The sequence below is a fragment of the Hippocampus zosterae genome, chromosome 5, assembly GCF_025434085.1.
Source record: "Hippocampus zosterae strain Florida chromosome 5, ASM2543408v3, whole genome shotgun sequence".
NCBI classification, from domain to species: domain Eukaryota; kingdom Metazoa; phylum Chordata; class Actinopteri; order Syngnathiformes; family Syngnathidae; genus Hippocampus; species Hippocampus zosterae.
In genome coordinates this window covers 23,112,555-23,138,290 of record NC_067455.1, presented here as the reverse complement: position 1 = coordinate 23,138,290, position 25,736 = coordinate 23,112,555, and the positions used below count along the sequence as shown (strand labels likewise).

Below are 25,736 nucleotides of genomic sequence, written 5' to 3'. Positions count from 1 at the left end.
TTAGCATACGGCTTACAACATGAAATCTTTGTCACTAATGTGGGTGGATATCCGTATTATATCCCATAGTGGAGTGAATCAACTCGGGCAGAGAATTTTCGACATGTTTGCTCATGTTAAGCAAACGTTAAAGCGACACTCCCCCTCCGGACTCGTAACCCTGAGCCAGGATCAGTCCTGGTTCGCCAGTACGTACTCTCAGCTTGCTTGTTGCAACACAAGAAACCGAGCTGGGATCAGGGACGAATCCACCGTTTTGACGCTCTTTTAACTTCCCTTTCCCGAACGCCTGCCAACCTGTGGAGCTTTTTCAGTCGAGAAGGGTGTTGACACACCGAGCGGACAAGAATCCACAGCACTATTCGTCGCATGATCTCCGATATTATTCGTCACTCAAACCTCTTCGTTTTTTGAGGGGGAGTCCAGCCTGTCGAGGGTGAGTTAAAAACACACGAGTTTATGTTTTAAGCGAGCTTGTCTCCTCCTTGACCGGACTTCAGGAAATGAGCTGATCAATCTCCATCTTGGGAGCATCTTTAAAACTCAGATGGTAGCAAACGTGTTTGGCAGTTTAACTGTTTCATGATGCTAAACGCTCACTAAACTGGTCAGGAACGTTTTACATTTTTAACAATTTCTGAAAAAATAAAAATTAAAAAACGTCTCACATAATGCAACCATAGATACAATACATAACAAGGTAATGTAGCGTCGACCAAGTTCACATTGAATTAACAAATGAGTGACACTGTCAGTGCCTTTATTAGCATTAGCTGTATTATTTTTGGGGGACTCGACAAACTTAGTGTGCACGTTAGCTGTAACATTTTATTTTGTGCGCGCCCCAGTGCGTGCGCGTGTGTGAAAAACGCCAGATGATAAAAGCCCTGCTGATAACATTTTGCTACTATGTGGCATATAAGGACTTAGATAAAAAAATGAAAATATGTACCCTTTCAACTCAACTCAACTGTATTTATGGAGAAGTTTCAAACAACCACCACTGCATATAAAGTGCTATACATTGGGCAAAAAAAAATAAATCTGACAGGTTGCATGTTCTCCCCTTTCTTGCTTGGGTTTTCTCCTGGTACTCCGTCCTCCTTAAACATCATAAGCATTTTAGGTTAATTAAACACTCTCAATTGACCATAGTTGTGGGGGGTTGTTGTTGTTGTTTTTTGTTTTTTGCATATATGTACAGTACCTTGTGATGATTGACTGGTGGCCACTTGAGGGTACACCCTGCCTCTCGCCCAAAGTAATCTGGAGTAGCTCCAGGTCAGCTCTGACCCTGCAGGCGGTAGAAAATGGATTCCTGATTTGTCTTACTGTTTATTGTGCATGTTAAATTGCTTCATGTACAGCACTTTGTATGCAGCGATGGCTGTTTGAAAGTTCTCTATAAATACAGTTGACTTGACTTGACTTGACAAATGCTTACTTACCTGTCATTATTGACACGGGAAAAAAAAAAGTTTACTCAGATAATGTTTTAATCCAGCATGTGGTAATCTCTTCACACCTCACTCACGTACAAATTCAAGAAGAAACAGCTAAACATCTGATTCTCACACATCTAAAAGTGGAGAATCGTTTGAGTTACTCAAATTTCAGCGCACCACATCTCCTTTCAAGTGACCACAGAAGAGGGAGATTGAGAGGGGAGAAAGGAGTGACAGGCAGCTTTATCTTTCCTTTCCCAAATAAGACAGACTCTCCCTTCTTCTGTCCTTGCATGACTACAGACAGACAGAAAGAAAAGTATTGGCTCTGAAAGAGCGGTCAAGAAAGGACATCCTCGCGGGGAGGTGCATTTGCTTCGAATCACTGCTCCCACCCAACATCCCCTATTTTACTTGGCATAAATGTTACATCTCAGAATATCTTAATTCGTTTTGAGGGAAGCGTCCAAGACCTTGACCATAAATGCATTAATCCATGCACTTTTGTAAAATCTCAACCAACAATGAAAACCTCACATCAACACTATCATTACCATAACAGACTGGTTGTCTCAACATTTGTATGTTTTCAGATAAAGAACTCGACTGAAAAGTCGTCTTCTATGTGTTTTTTTTAAATGCTCTCTATTCAAAGATAATTCAATTGATTTTCAGGTCGGTATCTAGAAGATCACAGTGGCTACATTTAGGGTGACATTCACCGGTTGATTTTGCATTTGTACTATTACTTTACTCTAGGAATGTTTTTCCTCAGACCTTTTTGGAAAGACATTTTATGGAGAGAAGTCGTGATGGCTGTTGTAGTGCAGTAGTGAGCATCAGGTCTCGGTGCTCTCACAACTGAGTGTGACTCACTGCCTCAGTATGCTCCACTCCCTTTTTCCCTCTTTCCGATGCCACCGTCCCTCCTTCCTTTCCCAACCGGTCCCTCCCTTTTCTCCCTGCCTCACTCAATAATGCCCTCAGGATTGCATGTTTCGCTTATTCAATTGGTCTTTGCTATTTCACTGTATATGTGATGTGTTCTAGTTTAAGTCCATCTGTGTCTCGCAGGTTTGTGTCAAAAGATGGAGTCTAGTGCTGCTAATTTCGAAGTAAAACAAGCCACAAAACGACAGCTGTCTTTGGAGTGCACCACAGGAACACACACACACACACACACACACACACACACACACACACACACACACAAACACTCTCACATTCCCATCCAATATTCAAGTGGGTGGGCGTAATGATGAAAAATAGAAACAACAATGTGACTCCGACATTGTGCACAACACATTCTACAAATCACCACCACATCCTGCCCACATAGATTACAGGAATCATAAATCATTTCAAACAGATGTGTCAGTTATCTGGTGTGAAATGTATTTCTAATACTATACTTATTGTTTGTTTTATTATATATTAATGTACTGCACGTGTATGATATGTATTTAGATTGGCGTGAATACTTGTCCCATGTTGAACTGAAGGCCTTTTCGCAAGATTTATGGATACGAACTGACTTACAGCAATTTTTTTGGTACAATTAACAATAGTGCTGTGCAATATTGATAAAAATGAGATCCGGATTTAGGTAATTTTATACCTCAATAAGAACTCAGAACATGTTTGCTGAAAACTAAATGAAATTGACGGTGTTTTTCTCTTAGGTTTTTTTCCTTTTTTTGTACGAGACATTTTATACTAAGTGATACATTTATATATATATATATATTCATTCATTCATTCATCTTCCGAGCCGCTTGATCCTCATTAGGTTCGCGGGGGGTGCTGGAGCCTATCCCAGCTGTCATACATACATACATACATATATATATATATATAATATATATGTGTGTGTGTGTGTGTACACGGTCATACCTCGGTTTTCAACCATAATCCGTTCCAGAAGGCTGTTCGAAAAGCAATTTGTTCGAAATCCGAATCAATTTAATTAGCCCACGATTAGGGGCTATTACACTATACAGAAATAACAAACAAACAAAAAACAGTCAGATTTGCGGAAATCACAACAAACACATTTGCTCACAATGAACGTTAAACGAGGAAGCGTCACTTCCTCGTGTAAGGAAGCCGAGAGGAGTCGAATGGCGTATTCGGGTATGCTCAGTTTGGTCAAAAACTGGTTTTTGGTCATAATCCAAGTCGTGAAAATGTCGCATTTTCTGGTCAAAATCCGATTTGGTCGATAACAGAGACGTTCAAATACAGAGGTTGGACTGTATGTGTGTATATCCAATATATATACTGTATATATTAATTAAAACACAAGTGTCCGGTGGAAAACTTCCATTCAAAAATTCTGTCGGGAGGCCTATTCAAAGAATGTACATTGTTTACTTTATATATTGCAATACAGTGACGGATGTCGTTCATTGTTCATACATTGTTAGTGTAGCATCCACGGTGTAATGCATTTGAAGCCACTCTTGTCACGCAAACACTGCAAATTCCTATTGCATATGTAATAAATGCCAGCTCGTGCTGTGCAAGAGACTTTTAACTCTTTGAGAGCCTGAATAGTGAAGAGTTGATGGGTTCGCAGCCCAGGTTTTTTGCCTGATAGGTAGCTCACGATTCCCAACCCTGGGAAAGGTGGTCGGGTGCATTTGAACCTCAGGCAGGACCAAATGAACACCGCCATTATCCAGATTGTTGAGTGATGTTTTAGGGCATTGGTATTACCGAGAACCAGCTTGCACTGTTTCAAAGTATGTGAGTCAATCGTCACTCCTCAACAGCCTTAAGAGAAGCTCACATCACCCATCACCCATGCACACATCCCAAACTGTGTATTGATGGCAACTTACAAGTGACCAGCAGAAAGTAACATCGCAATCTCCACTTAGGCACGTTATCTCTGCACCTCACTCTCCAGGCATGACCACTGAACCAATGCTGAAACCATCACCACCTTCATCAAAACCTACGATTCTTTATGTTCTACGATCTTTATGTTTGCAGTCATAGGAGTCGACTACCAATGGATACATCATCATTTGTGTTAGCTGGCACATTTCAGTCCAGCATGATACAGCATACTTGAAATGGTCAACTCTAGTCAGTTTTTTTGTTGTTGTTTGTTTCCACTGTAGGATAGATTCATACGGAGCCCCGAAGGGGACATGGAAGGAAAAAAAAAACTTTGCGAGATCTCGCAAAGTAATCATTTGGAATTTGTATCAATGGGGCTATTGATGGTTTTTCAAGGAAAATAATGTGGCTCAATGCCTACATACTGTAACAAGTAGTGACCCGAAGTTGATTGGAGGTTACTACATCGACGTTGTGCACCGTTTGGGGGGGTTGTCCTCGAATCGTTCGAGTTGATCTTGGGACTGAAAATGGTCACGTTAAAGGCTTCCAGCGTTTCCAGGTGCCAATACCGCCAGGCAGCACTCTTGACAGTTACTTGGATGGAGCCAGCACCCCCAATCAAAGAATTGAATACATGTATTGGTGGCAGTTTCTTCGCAGCCAGTGCATGGAGTTCTGGTTATCCCTCTTCACAGACCTCAGAGACAATGGCTTCTTTGATGGTGGATTTCTGGACAAAAACATCCTACAATTTTGTTGCATGGGACTTATTCAGGTGAGTTCATACATTCTGATAGACTCATTAATTAAATGGGTATTTTTGTATGTGAGAGTGAGTTGATGGGAAAGTGGACAGAAACACGAAAGGAAAGAAGATAATGGTGTGTTATCACGGGTTGAAGGTGAAGGAAAAGTGGTGAGATGTGGTACAAATGAGAGGGGAGGAGTGAGACAAAAAAAGCAGCTTCATGCTAAAATTTCTGGCTCATAAAAACTAATATGACTGTGCAACTCTTATTTAACCTGTCTGTATATTATTTTCAACAGGATGAGTTGGATGACACAGCCCTAGTTTGGAACAGCCATCTCATCAGGGCCTCAAAGAACATGAATGTCACCAGTGGTCGGCCCAACGTGATGTATACGTTACCTGAACTTTATGGTACAAGGGACTTCCTCTCCAGTTCAACTGTCCAAAAGCCAGTGTGTCTTTCGTTTGACCATGCCTTGTGATCCAGATGTATTTGCATTGTGTGCTTTTTTAATGGCCCAGTCCGATCTAATGCCACCAAAAGAGCCTTTTCAGGCTGTGAACCTGTATTTACACCTCAGAGGCCCTCACCACTACTCTTTAAGATAAGATAAGAAAACCTTCATTAGTCTCGCAATGGAGAAATTCCCAATTCACAGCAGCAAATTTATGAGAGGAAGAATATAAAATAGACAAAATATAGGAGCTGCTGGAAAGGCAGCCACTCTCGCGGCGCCATTTTGAAGTCAAAATAACACAACACATAGGACAGACAGCCGTGCAATCTTCACCAATTTTCTGCATACACTTTATAAATGACAGCCATCTATGTTTTGCTTGGTGTTTAGACCAAACTATATTACGGCTCATCAACTGGTATGAGTAGTAACATTTACATTACATTTCCATTAGTAACATTTAGGAGAGATACAGACGCTCGTTCCTACCAGGCTGTCAGGCTGCTGAATAAAAATAACAACAATAATAATAATTAAATGATGTGAAAGACAATTGTAAATAGCACTGCGATTTATCCATTTTGTGTTTATATTGCACTTAATTGAATGGTGTTTGTTGTCTTTTTTTTTCTTCTTTCTACCTACATTCATGCTGCTGGAGACTGCCCTTCACGTGGTTAACTATGCCAGATGCATGATTACTGCCATGTCAACCTGCAAAGATAAATAGTGAGAATGAATACTTGACGTTTTGATTTAATTAATAATAACTTTTAACAAATGTAACATGAGTGATGGTACAGAGCAGTCATCATTATTTGTATTCAATATTACATAATATAATAATAATACATCAGGAAGCAGCAGCACATTTACTAACTGTGATGTATTTTTTAAATTGTGTTGCATAAAGTCATTATTGTAAGAACTAAGAACATCAACAGTACAGGTAGAGTGGATAGAAATGCTAGCTTCACTTTCCCCGCCAAGTTAGTTTCTCACTGTTTTTGGAAGTCTGCATGACCAATTACTACTACGATTAATAATAACAATAATAATAATAATAATAATAGAATTAATGTAATGCTTTTCTTACTTCTCAAAAGAATCAAACGGTTTGCACTACAGTACCGTATTTACAAAACAGAAAACTAACAGTAGGGAAAGTAAGCGTGTCGGAGCCAGTGTCCATTTTTCTCTTGTTACGCTTATTACGTTAGTGTGTGGCTGTATGCCCACCTTGTCGCTTTTCATGCGCGTAACGTCCACCTGAGCGACATTTCTTGATCGCAAGAAGTGTTCCAAGTCCTCCTCCATGATTCTCTCCTCCCCCGAGGTAGCGTTGTCTCTCAAATGAGCCGCGCACGTGATTATCTCCTCCTCCGAAGTTGAACACGCTCCATAACTGTTGTCTGCGCTTACACGTACGATGACCCGGAAGCACGTACGATGACCCGGAAGCACGTCAACGACCATTAAAAATAAATGAATAAATAAAGTATTGCGACATCTCGCAATCTTTCTTTGTGAGATCTCGCATTACTTTGCGAGATCTCGCAAAGTTTTTTTTTTCCTTCCATGTCCCCTTAGGGGCTCCGTAGATTCACTAGCTACCTAATTTCAGCCTGACCGTGTAACTTCCCATTGAATTTACTCAAGAACAGTAAACAAACAACAATAGTTGACATCCAACTTTCTGCTTCTTCCCTTTGTCTTATTCTTTGGTTATGTACCCGGTTATGACAAAAGAAGGCAAGCTTAGCTTAAGTTTGAGGGATAGAGTAAAGTGCTGTTTTGTGACAGACAGGGAACCATGGGAAGGGTTGAACAGAAAGGTCTTTATTAAGAGAAGGAGTAGGAGAAATGTCTCCTTAGAATTGTGGTCCCCTGCAGGGGGACAACAGGACAACATTGTAACCTCACAATGGCTCTTCTCAAACTGTTTTAAGACACTATAGCACCAGTGTCAAAATCCGGGGGCCAGCTCTGATCCGCCACATAGCTAAATTTGTGAATCGACTTCATGTTTCTTGCTAAAATACCAACACAGCAAATTGTCTTCACTTTTAAAAATGTGAGATATTTCAAGCAGTCCTTATTCCCAAGCCCCCTTTAAAAGAAGTGAAATACACTATTTCAACTGTTTTTACCGATGCCTGAATTCAAAACTACCGTATTTTCACGACTATAAGGCGCCATTAAAAGTCTAAAATTTTCTCCAAAATGGACAGTACGCCTTATAATGCGGAGCGTCTTTTATATGAGCTGAGTTCCAAAATCTGGCTGAGACCCGACACGCTGTTTATATAGAGAAAAGGCGGAAGTGAGGTCGACCAATCAGTGAAGCGTGTCCGTGCACTTATATGTAAATATATGGATAGAGAGAAAATGTGTACGTGAGTGACGACACGCACGCATGCGGAGAAGAGGTCGGCCAATCGGTGAAGCGCGTCCGTGCACTTATATGTAAACTAGCTGGTTCGCCGCCCTCCGGCCGGCTCATCAGCTACTTCCTGCGGAAGGCTGGTAAGGTGGTGGTTCGCCGCCCTCCGGGCGGCTCATCAGCTAGTTCCTGCGGAAGGCTGGTAAGATGGGCCTTCAGCCCACAAAAGTGTTGTTGCTTGGTTCAACTTTTTGTTCATCTTCATTGCTTATCGCGAAAATAAAGAGATGTTTAGCTCTACTAAATAACTAACAATTTCATTGCAATGCTTGTGGGTAGACAACATTTTTTCGCTAAGATGCCCGCGCGATCGTAGTGAGCCACTGCCTGAGTGGCGCAGTGGCGGCGCGCAGCGGCGCGGTGAAGTAGGTACGTTTTGAAAAGGGACAGACGGAAGGACAGACCGCGTGCGGGACGACGCGCAATATATATATAGATTATGGAGAGAGAGAAAATGTGTACGTGAGTGACGACACGCACGCATGCGGAGAAGAGGTCGGCCAATCAGTGAAGTGCGGAGAAGAGGTCGGCCAATCAGAGAAGCGCGTCCATGCACTTTTATGTAAATTATGGAGAGAGAGAAAATGTGTACGTGAGTGATGACACGCACGCATGCGGAGAAGAGGTCGCCAATCAGTGAAGCGCGTCCGTGCACATATATGTAAATATATGAAGAGAGGTGGACGTGAGTGAGGACAGGCACGCCCGGGGTGGGTCCGGCAATGAGTGAAGGGTGGGCGTGTAAGTGGACGCTAAAGGCACACCTCTAGCAGGTACCAGCACCTGTATAAAATGTGAGTATGTGCATTATTGCAAAACAACTTCGGTTTTGGTTTCCAAGAACCCCCGAAAATGAATTCCAACCGCTGGACATCGGCATCAACCGGGCGTTCAAAGTGAAGTTGCGAGCGGCATGGGAAAAATGCATGATCGATGGCAAACACAGCTTCATGAAGAGTGGGAGGCAGCGCCGGGCTAGTTACGCCACAATCTGTGAATGGATTGTGGCTTCTTGGACGAACGTATCTGCTAGTACAGTTGTTCGAGCTTTTGGCAAAGCCGGCATCATTTCTATGATGCCGGCATGACGACGAGCGTGACTCTGACAACGAGAGTGAACCCGGCGGTTTGGATGGATTACCGATACTTGCACAATTGTTCAATTCGGACACAGAAGATGACGACTTTGATGGCTTTCTGAGCGATGATTGAGCAAAAAACGTGAGTACCTTGTAAATAAAATACACCTGAACTCAGTTCTGCTTTTGTTGCCTTTTTAAAAACGTGTTTTAGCGTTGAGCTTCAGTGTATGCTTCAAGCTAACGTGTTAGCGAACGTGTTAGCGTGCATGCATGCCGTATGTTTAAGCGTATGTTTTACCACTGTAAAACTGCGCCCATTAGTACAGTGCGTCCTGTGTATGTGTAAAATACAGAAATGTCACCGATTAATGAGACTGCGCCCAACCGTACGGTGCGTCGAATAGTCGTGAAAATACGGTACTTATTTCCCAGTTTTGCCATCTTATATTTTATTTGGTTTCAAAGTCATGATGGCCCTCCGAAATAAATCAAAACTACAATGTGGCCCCCGACAAATATATACTGCATTCTACGATGTGTGTGTGTGCGTGTGCGTGTCCATGTGCGTGCGTGTCCATCTATCCATGCATTTTCCATTTCCTTCCTTGTGCTCCGTGTGTGGCGTTTGCAAGCTCTCCCCGGGCCTGTGTGGGTTTTCTGCGGGTACTTTGGTTTCCTCCCACATTCCAAAAACATGTATGGCAGGCTGATTGAACACTCTAAATTGTCCCTGGGTGTGGATGTGAGCGTGAATGGTTGTTCATTTCTGTGTGCCTTGCGATTGGCTAGCATCCGGTTCAGTGTGTCCCCCGCCTCCTTCCCAAAGACAGCTGGGATAGGCTCCAGCACCCCCCGCGACCCTTGTGAGGATAAAGCGGATTGTGTGTTTGTGTGCGTGTGTGTGTGTGTATGGAGTATGTATATGTGTGTGTATGTGTGTGCATATATATATATATATATATATATATATATATATATATATATATATATATATATATATATATATATAGCCCACCCAAGGATGCCAATGCGGATGGATAGCTCAGTTGTAAGGCATCGGTTTGGCATACGGGAGACGGTGGTTCGAATCCCGCTTGGGGCAAAAATGAGCACATAACACCATCCAGTGTGGGTCCTTGGGCAAGATCCTTCACGCTAATGCCTACCTCATACAATGATGAGAGACAATAAAACGAATGACATGCCGGCTCAGACGTCGCCCGGCCAAACAAGGTCTGCGTCAGGTGCTGGGGAACCAGAGCACCTTGATGAAAAATGGGCTACTGGAACAAAGCGGAGATGGGCGAGATGTGATAACATGACTCTGTTGGAATGCTACTAATCAAGCAACCCTACTCAGAGGGGTTACATGCAGAGAATGTGGGCTAAATGGTTACTTCGAAACCCACAGTCACGGTTGACAACAAAACAACCAGTAGCTCAGTGTTCCAACATCCACAAACGGCAACTGCTGTCACAGCTTGAGATTGATGAGGTACAACGCAGGTTCCATGGTGAAGGGCCCCAGGCTGCCAGATCAGAGGAGGAGGTCATACCAGAGATTGGGAGGCAAGCCCCAATGAATGAAATGCTGAGCGAGGCAGCAACTGACCTGAAAGCTAAGATCATGGCGAGAATGAAAGCTGGGCAACCTAGAAACCGATTACAACGGCTATGTGAAGTACCACCTGAAAGTCTCATGGAAAGTGTGAATGCAGCACTGAGGGCGATCCCTACCATAACGATCACAGAAACCAATGAGCTGATATACGCTTCAGCATCAGTGATCCTGGAGACTCTGGTCTATAAGAGCAACCATGGAAGCAACAGAAGCCATGAGATACGTTACCCACCATGGAAAAGACGGTTGGAGGCTAAGATCAAGGCGGCCCGGAAAGATGTGAGTCAATTGACGGAGGCCCAGAGAGGTGTGATGAAAAGGCCGATGCCCGAGAGATACATCCAGATGACCATACCTGAAGCACTCGAAACTACCAAACAAAGGCTCCAAGCCTTGTCCAGTCGCCTAAAGCGGTACATGAAAGAGAATGAGGCCAGACGAACAAACAGGCTGTTCGCAACACAACCTGTGAAAGTGTACGCTCAGTGGCTGGGTCCTAACAACAGAGCTGACCCACCAAGACTAGAAACTGAAAGGTACTGGAAAGGCATATGGGAGAAGGAGGTTGCACATAACAGCAGTGCACAATGGCTGGTGACCCTGAGAGAGGAGCACAGCAACCTCCCTGAACAGAACCCAGTTACCATAACAGTGGCAGACATACAGGAAAGGGTCTCAGATATGAAGAACTGGACAGCACCAGGCCCGGACATGGTCCACACCTACTGGCTAAAGAAACTCACAGCACTTCATGAGCGCCTAGCGGTACAAATGAACCAGCTGCTGAGGGATGGGACTCACCCAGAATGGCTAATCGAAGGGCGAACGATCCTGATCATGAAGGATCCCTCGAAGGGTGCGGTCCCATCCGACTATCGGCCAATAACCTGTCTCTCCACAACATGGAAGCTCATGTCAGGCATCATTGCGGCTAAGATAAGTGGACACATGGATCAATACATGAACGAAGCACAGAAGGGCATTGGTAGAGATACCAGAGGAGCTAAACATCAGCTCCTGGTTGACAGAACAGTTGCACAAGACTGTAGGTCCCGACGTACCAACCTGTGCACAGCCTGGATTGATTACAAGACAGCCTATGACATGGATCACTGAATGCTTGGAGTTGTATAAGGTGAACAGGACCCTAAGAGTCTTTCGTTGCGAACTCGATGAGGATGTGGAAAACCACACTTGAAGCCAATGGCAAGCCACTTACCCAAGTGTCCATCAAATGTGGCATATACCAAGGTGATGCACTCTCCCCACTGCTGTTCTGCATAGGACTGAACCCCCTAAGCCAAGTAATCACCAAGACATGCTACGGATACCGCCTCAGAAATGGAGCTACAATCAGTCACCTCCTCTACATGGATGACATAAAGCTGTATGCTAAGAGCGAAGGGGACATAGATTCCCTGATCCACACAACCAGGATCTACAGCAGCGACATTGGGATGTCATTCGGGCTTGAGAAATGTAGTCGGATGGTGACTAAGAGAGGAAAGGTAGTCCGCACTGAAGGGGTCTCACACCCTGAAGGAACAATAGCAGACATTGAGGACAGCTACAAGTACCTCGGTATACCACAAGCCAATGGCAACCTCGAACTGGCAACAGGGAAAGCGGCTACGGCCAAATACCTCCAGCGAGTGAGGCAAGTCCTCAGAAGCCAGCTCAATGGCAAGAATAAGACCTGGGTAATAAACAGCTATGCCCTGCCAGTGATCAGATACCCTGCAGGAATAATAAGGTGGCCAAAGGAAGAGATTCAGACCACGGACGTTAAGACCCGAAATCTCCTAACCATGCATGGAGGGTTCCATCCCAAATCCAGCACCCTGAGACTGTACGCAAGCCGAAATGAAGGAGGCCGGGGACTAGTAAGTGTGAGAGCCACTGTCCAGGATGAAACATCCAAGCTCCATGATTACATCAAGGAGAAGGCTCCAACGGATGACGTACTCAGAGAATGTCTCAGACAATGGGGAACAGAGGATGAGGAGCTGGAAGAGGGACCATCATGGGAGGACAAGCCCCTAGACGGGAAGTACCACCGGACCATAACGGAAGTGGCCGATCTCAAGAAGTCCTATCAGTGGCTAGAGAGGGCTGGCCTGAAGGACAGCACAGAGGCATTCATCCTGGATGCTCAGGAGCAGGCCCTGAGCACCAGAGCCATTGAGGCCCAGATATACCACACCAGACAAGACCCAAGGTGTAGGTTGTGCAAAGAAGCACCTGAGACGATCCAACACATAACTGCAGGGTGTAAGATGCTGGCAGGTAAAGCCTACATGGAACGCCATAACCAGTTGGCTGGCATAGTCTACCGAAACATCTGTGCGGAGTATGGACTGGAAACCCCAAGGTCAAAATGGGAAACACCTCCGAAGGTGGTGGAGAATGACAGAGCGAAGATCCTGTGGGACTTCCAGATCCAGACTGACAAGATGGTAATGGCGAATCAACCAGATATCGTGATCATAGATAAAGGGCAGAGGAAAGCCGTGGTAGTGGATGTAGCGGTCCCAAGTGAGGGAAACATCAGAAAGAAGGAACACGAGAAACTCGAGAAATACCAAGGGCTCAGAGAGGAGCTGGAGAGCCTGGAAGGTAAAGGTGACAGTCGTGCCTGTGGTGGTCGGAGCACTCGGGGCAGTGACCCCCAAACTAGATGAGTGGTTGCAACAGATCCCGGGAACAACATCGGACATCTCAGTCCGGAAATGTGCAGTGATGGGAACAGCAAGGATACTGCGCAGAACCCTCAAGCTTCCTGGCCTGTGGTCTGTGGTAGAGGACCCGAACTGAATGAGGGACGGACACCACCCAAGTGGTGAGATGAGGATTATTTATATATATATATATATATATATATATATATATATATATATATATATATATATATATATATAAATTATTTATTTTTATTTTTAAAAATTATTATTATTAAAAAAAATTCATTCATGTCAGATTTTTTTTCCATTTTCCAGATTACAGTTTTTTTTGTTTTTCTACAACACAGTTAAGGCAATAACCACACATTTTTCATCCAATTACCAATATGTTAGCCATACAGCCACCAATAACAGAGGGAGCACTCCATCTGAATGCCTCTAATGGCATAGTTCGGAATTTTGTCCTTGTTATTTAAGTTTTTTTTAAAAAGTATTTCGTTATTTCAACTCGCTGATGGTGCGTGCGGGCAACGTGGGATCGGTTCCAACTTAGTGACAGTGTGATTGTGGTTGTAAATGCTTGTTTATCTCTATGTGTGCCCTGCGACTGACTAGCGACCAGTTGAAGCTGGAATTTGCCTTTTCCCTGATGTCTACTTGCATTAGCTCCAGCACCCCTGTGACCCTGTATAGAATCAGCGGTGTCATGATTTTGTTTAGGGACCAACGGGTGGCACTGTAGGGCTCCCCTGGCAGCTGCACACCTGTTGGTCATAGGTAATCAGGCTTTTAAAAGGACTCCCAGCCTGAACACTCAGTGTAGGGTCATTGTTGCTACTTTCATGTTTGTTTCAGTCATGTTTAGTTCATTGTTATGTTTTAGCTTCAGTCCTGTTTTGGTCATGTTTTTGTTATTGAGAGTTTTTAGTTTCTGCCATGGTTTTTGTTTGTTACTTTGGACTTCGTTTAGGATTTAGTTTTCTTGTTTTAAATACAATTCTTCAAATACAACCTGCTCCTCTCTCCTGCCTGCTTTTTTGGGGTCCACCACCACCTTGCAACGTGACAAGCGGTTACTTATTCTTGCACAGGAAAATTTTGCTCCTCATATTTTTTTCTGGAAAGTTAAGGGAAAAAAAACTTTTTCATGTGACAATTTGAACATGTTGCAGTTGATTTCTAATGTGATCATGTATTTTCAAATCAGATTAAATCTGATTTGAAAATACTGACCATCATCCTGAAATCAGGCTTGCTCGACTTCTAAGGTTCAACTGTATTCAGATGTACGACTCGCTCTCTCTCTCTCTCGCTTCCTGCAGGCTCCACCTTGAACTAACATTCATTTGATTATATAATTTGATCTTAAAACAAGAGGACAAGGCGCCGTCACTTCTGGCCCGCCCTCCCTATGCAGTTCCCTTGTCCTTGTACCTCGTATCACACACTGTCTCACACTTTTCGCTCACTCACCTTGAGTTTGCCCCCTGGACAACTGGAGAACTTCTCTCCCTGCCCTTCTCTCTCCTGTTTCAGTCTTTCTCCTCCTCCTTGTGAGTACTCTGTCTCCTGAGGTAAACCGTCCTCTTGTGGGTGTTGGCTTGTTTCCCAAGCTGCACATTCCCGCTGCCTCTTTGTGGGTTGCTGTGGAGAGGCACCAAGAGACAAGCACTTGCCCTGCTCTTCTCTTTCTCTTTACCGACAGCCTTCAAATGTCAGCACTAGAGCCTTTTTCCTCCCTCGATCTTAATTTCCACTTCGAGCTTCATATGTGCTTATCCCATCCCATCCCATACTCAGTCATTACAAACATTACTTGTTCAAAATCGTGACCGACAGCACACATTCACATTTGTTTCATCAGATTACAGAGAGGTTTCTTGAATAGGAAGACTCCAGGCTGAACTAAAAGCAAGAGAATCTTTCCAGGCGCCATCTGCGAAGTTTAAGTATGTATATACGTAAGCGCTGAAAGGAAACAAGCACAAGTGTGTTTGCTCTCTAGTGAGCTATCAGGGGATAAGTGCAGTTGTGGAAAATCACTGCAGTGATGCAGAAGATGTTTGTGTTACCTCCCTCTGTGATGTCATTGTTACACTGACACGCAGCAACTCAGAAATGCTTTGGGATCTAATTATAATGGCCCCAGAACAAAGTCCATACATACATTTTGAACCAACACATTAGAAAATAGGATTGAAATACAGACAAGAATAGCGTTTGAAGGGCAAGTGCAGTTTAACAGAGTTGTCATGGATTTTTCTTTCAGCTAAGTTGTCAAAAGAAACATTTGGTTGGCGGTAGCAGATCGCGAAATCTCTCTGGAGGCATGCATTATTAATATATGTTATGTAATAAACCCTGTCTTTAAAAAATAAAAAAGGAAATGGAAGGTGTTTACATGGCTGTGATGTAACGCATTACTCTGAGGCTGGGGCGTCACTCGGTTTTATGGACGGTTGTGGGGGGGTGGGGGCACTTAGTCCCCAGGGATTGCACAGGTTGTGAGCAAGTCCAGCGCGGCAGCAGCTAGCAAAGACCAATACTGTAATACTGTCGAAAAGTTTCATGTCAACATCAGATTCTACTGTTATTTCAGTTAGTTTTTTAATACATTACACAAACACAAGAAATACATTCGCCGTACAAAAAAAAAAAGTTGGGTGTGAGAAAGTAAACCAAACCCATCATTTTCAATTAAAACAAAACAGTGCAGGTAAGAGTTAATCATATTCTCAAAATCAAATTCATAGCTGCAATCACCAGCCATTTGGTGTGTGAAAAGATCAAAAAAAGCTGTCTCTTTTTAAGGATGGAAAATCATAATGACATGACTTTGGCTCACAACAAAAATTACAGATTTCATTTTGGCACATATGCCTAAATGGTTAAAGAAGAACATCGCTAACTGTTATTGAAGTTCAGCAAGATATTGTATAGTCTTGAAAATATCTGGGACAGGCGAATTTGGCTTATATTTATGTTTTGGCTCTCCACTTTCAAATCAGAACTTTCCAAAATCCATTTTAATGAAACATAAGTCTTCTATGATGCACCTTGCCTGAAATGTCTCACATTTCCAATCCATATTGAGTTTGATATGATTCCTAGACTCTTTGCATCACAAATGGGTTCTTCTGTTTCAGGCTTTCACCACATGTTTCTTGCACTTGTAGATGTCACTTTCCTGTTGCGCTCTCAACTCATGTCCTGATGCCTCTAGTTTAATATCGATGAAGGATCATATTAATATCGATTATTATTGTTGTGGTTATTATTATTATTATTATTATTATTTTATTATTATCCAGTGATGACAATCATAAGTGAATAAACTCAGGTCCTGTTTCACGGCGTGAATTTATACACCCAGTTCACTCACGAACCCCCTTGATCTTCATGTAAACAGCCAGGAGCTTCCAAAATGTATTTCAGATTAATTGAAATGCTTGTTACTAGTGGCATGGGACTTTCTGCTGTTAGGCAGGAACTAGCTAACTGTCAATTCAAGCAATCCTGAAGAGTTACTTTTCCTGAAAAACTTTCTTTTTTCCATCCTTTGTGTTTGTTTTTCTCTCTCATAAGACTAAAAATAAACAAATGCAACAATAACATTTAGGGGAGATTGAGAACCTTTTATTGAGGGAGTGCCGCCTCCCCACCCTTTTCGCCCATACAACGTCGGTGCTCTGTGGTTTACTTCCATCAACAACCGATCATATTTCTGCATTTTCTCAGTGTGGGAGAGAGCAAGAGGTGACATTGTGCTCCTCTTAAGTTGTACAAATGCCTTGCCTGAAAGAGAGAATGGCAGTCATTTGCAAGTTGTTGGTATTCAAGAGATTATATAAGAGACTTTCATTCGATCTAATCAGCTTCTTGGCTTGGCACAAATATTGAAAAACATTGTGGCTATTTGTACCATTGTTCCTGGAGGTAATATATTCCACAGAAAAACACAACCAGACACTTGTTCTTGTGACTAGCAAACGTTGCAGCAACTCCAAATAATGTTTTCATTGTCATAGTAGAATGAAGTGGGTAGCACCAAAGAGATGAAGGGGAATTGAACATTTGCACATGAGAACGAGGAATTATTAGGCCAGAGTTTTCACAATCGACAGTATCCACTCTTCAGAACAACAACACGCGGCTTCACTAAACAGTGTTGTGTCAAACAAAGCGATTAGACACAGATATGGGGAACGTAAGAGCAAACTGGGTGCTCATTGGAGAATGGCACATGAGAGAAACCAATAAAAGGCAATAGTCAAACATAAAAATACAGAAGGAGCCTCTTAAATAACAAACAATCCGCGAAGAAGGCATCCATTTTTTAATTGATCTATTAATTCACAGTCACTTGTCCCTGCATTATTCATCCATCCATCCATTTTCCAACATGCTTATCCTCGCAAGGGTCATGGGCATGCTGAAACCTATTCCAGCTGTCTTTGAGCAGTAGGCGGGGCAGACACTGAACTGTTTGCCAGGCAATCGCGGGGCACCCGTGGACATACAAGTCAAGTCAAGTCAACTTTATTGTCAAATATGTTCTATGTGCAACATAAAGTACAGATTAAATTTCTTTCCTCTCAACCACAGTGCAACCACAGGAGAGAGAGGAGCCGCTGCGGGTACCCGCGCTGCCACCAACAGAACAGTCAACATAAAATGACAAAATAATACCATTATAAAAGCATCTGTAGGGACGTAGGGGACATTCTTTTTTCTTCACCTCAATCTGTCTCCTCATAGCACCGTGCCGCCCGGCATGATTCATTGTTGCTAAAATTGTGTTTTATATCAATATTTGTGTTTCTTTTGCAGGCCATACATTAACAAGCGCAAAGATGTCAAAGATCTGTGCTTTGGCGTTAATGGCAAGTGAGTCAAATTAATTACAGTTTGTGTTATCCAGAACAATTGAGTCTGAATAATGCTACGTGAATACTCTCGAAGAAGTCACAGCTTAAAAATGAAATAACATGCTCATGGGTCATTTTTTATTTTGAGGATTAGTCGCAGTTTTTATGTGTGCAGTATGATGTAAATTATGATTGACAGGTGCTTGATAAAGTGTCTTGTTCGGAAAGCGATGTCAAGGCAAGGCAGTTTTATTTATACACTACGGTACATTTCATATAGGAGTTAACTCAATATGCTTTTCACGAGCAAAGAAAAAGCACCAAAAAGCACACACCCTTACCAGAAGACTTTAAATAGAAGTAGAGTAAAGAAAGAAAAATAGGTTTCTAAAATTACAAAAAGATCATACTGTGAAATTGGGTTGAAACGACCTTAATCAAAGGTATCGGGGAGGGGGGGGGGGGGGGTATACAGTCAGTATACAGTAAAAGCATTTACTGTATACTGACTGCTTTTACTGTATACTGACTGGCTGACCTGACGTCTGTTGGCAGGTTCTTCCATTTTTCTAGCCCAATGATTCCCAAACCAGTGTGCCGGGGTATATTGGTGTGCTGTGAGATCTCTTAACGGTGTGCTGCTGGAAATGATCACATTTGACAAATAATGCATCTTTGTCAGCAACTGATGGTGACAGAAAGATTTGGTTTGATGGTGTGCCGTGCAATTTTTCGACCCTAGAAAATGTGCCTTGGCTCAATAAAGGTTGGGAATCACTGTTCTAAAGCATACCGGCCGGCTATATGCCGCTAGACCATGTCTGCTTTGAACTGTGGGCTCAACTAAATCAAGTCAAGTTTAGCTGCTGATTTGATGAAAAGTCTTGTTTCCTTTTCCTGAAAAGCATTTTCCACACTTCACATTTTAGAAATGGTGTGATATTTTCCTGACTGTTGCGTTTGTTCTTGCTGAACACACTGTGATGAGGAAAAAAAACTTCCGAATATATCTCCTAATGCTATAATGTGCTCTCTTTTGCAGCTGTCTCGCTGGTGTTTGCTGAAGAGCAGAAGTGTAAGTACACCTGACTACACCGCACATTTTTACCCCCTGAAAAATGTCCCTGACTTCATGGTTAAATTAAAATGACTTTGTATGCATACAATGCACATAGCAGGATATTGACAGTGGTGGTGAATCATTAGTGAGGGCATCAAACTAGGTCACATTGTGCTCCGTTTGATGCTTGAATGGTGAGAGGTGTGTCAGAAAGTTCCAGGATTGTTTTTCACTTCATATATATTTCAAATCGATATTACAAGCCAAAAGGTTTTCTCCTTCAAAGTAATCCCACTGGAGTCTAAGACAGTTATCCAGCTTCCTCTGCATGCCTTGATGCAGTTCTGGAATGAGACTCTGGATCCTGCGCCACCATTCCTGGGTCCTTTCTGACATCACCCCAATATGTCCTGTACCTGATGCTCAAACCAACTTTGTTTCTGTCTTACAGCTGAAGATGACCCATTTACCTTTGGTAAATCCTCTTGTTCTACCCGCTTCTTTAAAAATCAATCAAAATCAATATTGCTAACCTAATGCCTCACTACCATTGGGCTTGAGACTTTGTGACAGAGACATGTGCAAGAAGATCCATCGCTAGTTGTGAAGTGTGGCTCTGTGCACCGCGAGAATGGATTTGACACCAGCCTAGTAAAATAGTCAGACTTTCAGCTTTATCTGGCAGCTCTTTACTGGAACATGTGAGAAGTGACCATGAAAGGGGTTGTAGATCATGGAAAAAATCTAAACTTTTAGACTTGATCACACACTATGGACGGCATTGATGTGCTGAGCTGAATAATACCCAAAAGTCTGAGAAAACCAAAGACTGCTGTCCTTTTTTAAACAATTTTTTTATTTAGAATTCTTCCAGCAGAGGACACAATATAACTGTCAAAATCTTAAATCAAGAAACCCCTTCAGTAATGTAAATACAATAAAGTCCTGAAGACATAAATTCTTGTCTTGTGCAGTACATTTTTCTTTTGAGTCTCATTAAGTGTTGTATCTAAAGCAACACACCACTGAACGTTCAATTTTCCTTCATTCTATTAGGCTGAATGTCTAAACATCAAAGGGATACGAAACATATTTATAATTTTTTTTAGCTCTAAAAAGTTAATATTTTGTCTATACCGACTTTGATAACTTCATCATTTTTCATGCATAATTAACACCTGGGTGACGTTTAGCAAGTCCGATTTATGAGTGTTTGCTTTTGTATCATCTTATGGAAATCCTGCTATACACAGACTACCACAGACTGCGTGTTGGAGGTCTGATTCTTGCAGCTGTCCTTTGCCTCATTGGCATTACCATCCTGTTCAGTAAGATGCACAACACACACTCATATGCCCATACGCTTCCTTGTATACATTGGCGTACGTTAGAACGGTCCGAAAAATCATGTCAAGACTACACCTTTCTCTTTGCACAGGCGGCCACTGCAGGTGCAAGTTCAAGCAGGACAAAAGGTGATACTCATACAATTGCAGTTGACAGCATAGCGTGAAAAAAAGTGCTTTTGCCTTGTCTCACCGTGCCCATCGCTCTGCAGAAGGAGGGCAGGAAGCAACACTCAGGCAATGCTCACCGACAAAGGTAATGTATACTCAGCAAGCAGACATGGCAAATTCTGCCATAAAAAATTCTATATAACTGCACCTCTACCTAGGTTGGACTAAGTATTTGGTACTTTTTGCATGTTAGGATAAATTCCCCTTCATTGCCCATGCTGCCTTCCAAGCAAGATGACATTCGTGCTTCATCAATTCTGCGAGCATTCATTCCTCACATTAGTCACTGGCAATGAGGTGCATTGAGTGCATTGACGTTTAACTCTTTCAGGGACAGCGGTTATCAGGTCACGGGGTGCATGAAAGGGTGAAATTTGATTTCAGGCTTTGAAAAAAACGATATCTATTAAAAAAGAGAAATTGCATTCCTGTAAATAAGCGTAAGTAGTAACATACGGATAATACACAATGTTTTAATTTCTAGGAGAGCCTTAGATTTTACTCATGTTTCACTTCTCTTCATAACAAATGAGACTGTGGTCCGTGGACTCCGCCCCTCATTACGCACACAATGGCTGGAGGTCACAACAGCGAGCTGCACCCTGTAAAGTTCAATATGTAGAGGGTTTCAAGAGCCGCAGGTTGCCCAGGTCTGCTATACAAAGGCACAAATGTTTCTCTCGACCATTTCAGAATAAATATTTATCTACTGATAGGACTTGCAAATGTAGTTTAACTTTGATCAACCTCACTAATGAGTCTGAAGGTCCTGGACAGGTTCGATTGACACGGTAGCACGCTAAAACAATGGAGCACTCAAATTCACTCTTGGAAGCAAGTGAAATCCTTGCAAATCAAGAGAATTCACTTTTGGGAGTAAATTATTACAATTTCACTGAACAAATATGTTTGGGTGGTACATTTAGGTCAGTGCTTCAGTGTTAAAGCCAGCAGAGAAAATCCTGCTGGTCCCCGACAGCTTACTGCGGCATATGGTACCTTACCTATATGTAGTAAGATTGAACTCTCCTTTCCTGTTGCAATATTGACAATTGTATCACCCGCCATCCTGCCAAAGTCTAAAGTTATATTTACTCTGTCCATCTGTCTGTGAATGGACTCACGTCACACGAGCTGATATAATGTAGAGCAGGGGCGCCCAACCTTTTTTGACACAAGATCGACTTTTCAAGCAGCCAACCTCCCAATATTGACCGCACACATATAAGAACATGCAAACTCCACACAGGGAGACTGGAGCTGGAATTGAATCCGGTATCTCTGCACTGTGAGGTCAACACGCTAACCACTGGACCACTGGGCCACCCTTACTGAGTTCAAATAAATGCAAAATATTGTAAAAGTTTGTATTATTCATTTAGATATTATAAACATATTGACACTCTAAATCGAACAAAGGAAAAAATATATATAATTACTTAGCTGAGTAACTAATTACTTTTACAAGGCAGTGACTGAGTTGTAATGCAAATACTTTCTGGAAATCGTTTGTAACAAATTATTTTCTTAAAATAACTTGCCAAATACTGTACTGAAAGTGACCTTAATCTTTATTCTGCCCCAAGTGATTGTATTACAGTTCAGTGCAGTGCCCCTAGCGGTGGAAGTTGTTAAAATCACCCAAAATTACATTACAGTACAGTAAAGTGCCCCTAGTGGCGGAAGTAGTTAAAACCACCCAAAAAGTCAGTGGGGTAAACATTTTGATTCACAACAGTGGAGAGGTGTGATCACACCTTTTCATACTTTCTTTTGACAAGTTCGGGCACAATCTGTAAGTACATTTACACAGTTGTACATGTTACTGTTTGTTGTGCAAGTTATTAAGATAAGATAAGATATCCTTTATTCGTCCCACACTGGGGAAATTTACAGCCTCCAGCAGCAAGAATGTATGTAGAAAGAAGAAAGAAGAAAGAGAAAAAAAAAACAACAAACATCTTTCAATTAAATGCAATATGAACACAAAATGGATAAATGACAGTACTATTTACAATTTTCCTTCACATCATTTAATTATTATTATTATTATGATTGTTATTTTTTATTCATTAGCCTGACAGCAGTCGGTAGGAACGAGCGTCGGTATCTCTCCTTGCAGCGCGGGTGTAACAGTCTCTGGCTGAAGGAGCTACCAAGTGCTGTCAGGGCGGGCTGGAGGGTGTGGGAGGGACTGGCCATCATAGCTTTTAGCTTAGTTAGCATCCTTCTGTTGCCCACCTCCTCCAGAGTGTCAAGGGAGCAACCCAGGACAGAACTGGCCTTCCTGACCAGTCGCTCCAGTCTCTTTCTGTCCCGGGCTGAGATGCTGCCTGACCAGCAGACAATGCCATAATGGATGGCCGAGGCCACCACCGAGTTATAGAACGTCTTAAGGAGTGACCCCTGAACCCCAAAATACCTCAGTTTCCTGAGTAGGAAGAGTCGGCTCTGTCCTTTCCTGATCAGGGTGTCCGTGTTTGTAGACCAGTCCAGTTTGTCGTTCAGAAGAACACCAAGGTACTTGTAGGAGGTCACCCTCTCTATGTCCATACCCTGGATGTTCATCGGTGCTGGTGAGGACTTTTTCCTGCAGAAATCCACAACCAACTCCTTAGTTTTCCTAGGGTGGATCTGGAGGAGATTCTGCTGGCACCAGTCCACAAAGTCCTTTGTCAGTCGCCTGTACTCCCGATCGTCCCCTTCTGTAATGAGGCCAACAATCGCAGAGTCATCGGAGAACTTCTGAAGGTGGCAGTTTGGAGTGACGTGTCTGAAGTCCGAGGTGTAGAGGATGAACAGGAAATTAATTATTATTATTAATTATTAATCGGCACATGTCAATATTTCACCAGTTAATCTCCGTAGATATTTACTATAGGATTGTTGAATAAACTAGAGAAAAGGGCTGTTACATGAGTGTCGAGTGTTATTTCATATGTATAATTGGATGCTACACAAACATTCGTGTTGTGTTTCTGTTTGTATACAGTTTTACAAGAAAGTCTTAGCCTTAGAAATACCAAAACGGTGGATTCTCATCTTTGTGTTTTTATTGGAGGATTGTTTAGCTCGCTGTTTACACCATACTCTCATGTCAAACACATGGTTAGGGCAGAAGAGACCTACTTTAAAAAGAAATCAATCAATAAAAAAATTGTTGGGTGTGATAATTGTAGTTCAGTATGCTCAAAACACATAATCCATCCATCAATTTTCCAATCCGCTTTATCTTCACATGGGTCGTGGGGGTGCTGGAGCCTATCCCAGCTGTGTTCGGGCAGTAGGCAGGGGAAACCTTGAACCATTTGCCAGCCAATCACAGGGCGCACAGAGACGAACAACCATCCGGGCTCACACACACACCTAGGGACAATCGTTGTGTGTTCAATTAGCCTGCCATGCATGTTTTTGGAATGTGGGAGGAAACCGGAGTACCCAGAGAAAACCCACGCAGGCCCGGGGAGAATGTGTAAACTCCACACAGGGAGGCCGGAGCCGGGATCGAACCCATGACCTCTGCACTGTGAGGTTGACGCGCTAACCACTGGGCCGCCAAAACATAATGACAAAAATAATGACAGCACACATGCAGAGACACTATTTTCGAGTGGTTGGGCACTCCTGATGTAGAGAGTACCGGTAGCTTAAAGTTGTCCATCAATGACTTGGACCACACTGTTCAACAGGTGGTGGTGTGAGGCAACCAGTTATGTAGTTGAAAGGTGAAAGCAGACCCTTAGAAAATTGATGGCAGAAATTGCATCTGCATGAAAGCAAATTTAACGATTACTTTGTGTTATGACTGCCAAATATCATACTGTTTGTCTGCAGGTCGTGCCTGTGATTGCTAGAAGTTGACGAGAACACGATGATGTGGGATACTGCAGAGGCAGCAGCATTTGAGACCCAAGTGGAAGGGATTTTCATTTTTAAGGAAACCAACCTGAGTTTGAAAGATGTGGGCTTGTTGCGACTCATTTGTGACTGACAACTGCTCTGTGGACTGCTATTCCAGGCACACACACACACACACACTTGTTAAGGCTTTCGTGTCATATTATTCAATTCAATTTTTTTACTTTGTCATAATTATTCATCAATTTGGGTTAAAAGCTTGAATTCACCTTTGTCAAAGTGACCTGTTACACAAACCAATTACAGTTCCTTATATAAGTTGTGTCAATGTACCGGTATCTCACTACTCAGTATTGCGTGTTTAAGAAAAATGTAGAGCTAGGCATTAGCGACTTACTGTAAGCACCCTAACGCATGTTTCATGTATCCCTGTCACATACATAAAATGTACATCGTAATAATTATCCATGAGTGACAATATGTTAAAGAAGTTGTTAATTGATGATAATCTTTACATTTTCCTACTCAGCTTCTTTGAGCAATGCCGTGGACGTCACCGTTCAGAAACGCAGTCTGCCATATTTCAATTAAAGGATCGTTGAAATAATAACAATGAAAACCTGTTTCTTTTGTCTATTTGTCTATTTAAAGGGTGCGACTGTGTCAGAGTAGAAACTGGTGTGGTATATGTTCATCAAGGGCTGCCCCTCCCTCGGGTGCCACATTTTTGCACGAGGGGAAGCTTTGGCTCATATGCAAAATTGATGTGTGATTGCGTTACCATCAGTCACGCCATGGACCAAATTTGCTCAAGAAAGTCAATAATTGCTCCAATGACAACACTTGACATCTCTGACATCAGAAGGATGGGCTGGTCGAGACTTGCATATCAAAGATCGAATTAACTTGTCGTCCAAAGGAAACCGTTTTTCGTAGACATGCGCGCTGGGATTTTCGATCCGAGACAAGTTGGAGCTTGTTTGGTGGACCACGCCTTCTATTCCACGCCCACGCCACACCTGATAATTCAGTGACAGAAAGTACACCAGATTTTAGACCAGATGAAACCAGGTCCTAGTTATCAACCAGTTACCAAGTTATG

The 25,736-nt window shown here is 42.6% G+C and overlaps 1 protein-coding gene across 1 annotated transcript; it reads left to right on the top strand.

Moving 5' to 3' along the window:
* Positions 1–168: 168 nt before the first annotated feature.
* fxyd3 (FXYD domain containing ion transport regulator 3) lies at positions 169–25,253 on the top strand. The gene is made up of 8 exons (XM_052064892.1): positions 169–436; positions 18,162–18,218; positions 19,242–19,274; positions 19,711–19,734; positions 20,513–20,587; positions 20,698–20,734; positions 20,818–20,861; positions 24,611–25,253. Exons 2-8 carry the CDS (start codon positions 18,185–18,187, stop codon positions 24,628–24,630), a joined length of 267 nt encoding a protein of 88 aa, XP_051920852.1. The 5' UTR covers positions 169–436; positions 18,162–18,184; the 3' UTR covers positions 24,631–25,253.
* The last annotated feature ends 483 nt before the right edge of the window (positions 25,254–25,736 follow it).

Bases quoted from the DNA above. Each gene is read 5' to 3' on its own strand.
- fxyd3 (XM_052064892.1), top strand. From the start codon at position 18,185: ATGTCAAAGATCTGTGCTTTGGCGTTAATGGCAA. The intron at 19,275-19,710 runs GTAAGTACACCT...TCTGTCTTACAG, and splicing joins GTTTGCTGAAGAGCAGAAGT to CTGAAGATGACCCATTTACC. The intron at 20,588-20,697 runs GTAAGATGCACA...CTCTTTGCACAG, and splicing joins TGGCATTACCATCCTGTTCA to GCGGCCACTGCAGGTGCAAG.